General features: G+C 60.3%; 1 protein-coding gene across 1 annotated transcript in view; it reads right to left on the reverse strand.

Annotated features, from left to right (window-relative positions):
• LOC104987647 (chromosome unknown open reading frame, human C1orf56) overlaps positions 1 to 406 on the reverse strand; it is a 2,789-nt gene that overhangs the window by 2,045 nt on the left and 338 nt on the right. The window contains exon 2 of the mRNA XM_010838671.1: positions 1 to 406. Within this exon, the coding sequence (XP_010836973.1) occupies positions 1 to 406 (406 nt within the window).

The following is a 406-nucleotide window of genomic DNA, read 5'->3' on the forward strand; positions in this document are numbered from 1 at the left end:
GCAGTGGCAGTGCCACGGGCCCCAGGGCAACAGCACCAGCCGCAGATCCTCCGGAGCTGGCATGGCCGTGGGCGAGGGAGGCGGCCACTGGTTCAGCGTGGACCCTGCTGAGGACCACGGGTTCGTGGTACTGTCAGAGGGCTGTGAGTCCACATTAGCCTTCCAGCTCGAGTGAGGTAGGCTTGAACTCATCTTGATGTCGGAATCCTGGTCATTCGCTGTAAAGTATGGGCTAGGTCTCCCAGGCGTAATGCGAGTCGTACTGTCAGTCTCCGACTCGGTGTCATTCTTTCTGGCGTAAATCACAACCCCTTCTTCCAAAGACCCATCTTCCTCCTGCGACAATCGTGACCTGCTGCCTGTGGCCACGGTAGAGGCTAAGAGCTCCGCAGCGGCCGGGCCTGCC

This window comes from Bison bison, unplaced genomic scaffold, assembly GCF_000754665.1.
Source record: "Bison bison bison isolate TAMUID 2011002044 unplaced genomic scaffold, Bison_UMD1.0 scf7180017864104, whole genome shotgun sequence".
In the NCBI taxonomy this organism is placed as follows: Eukaryota; Metazoa; Chordata; class Mammalia; order Artiodactyla; family Bovidae; genus Bison; species Bison bison.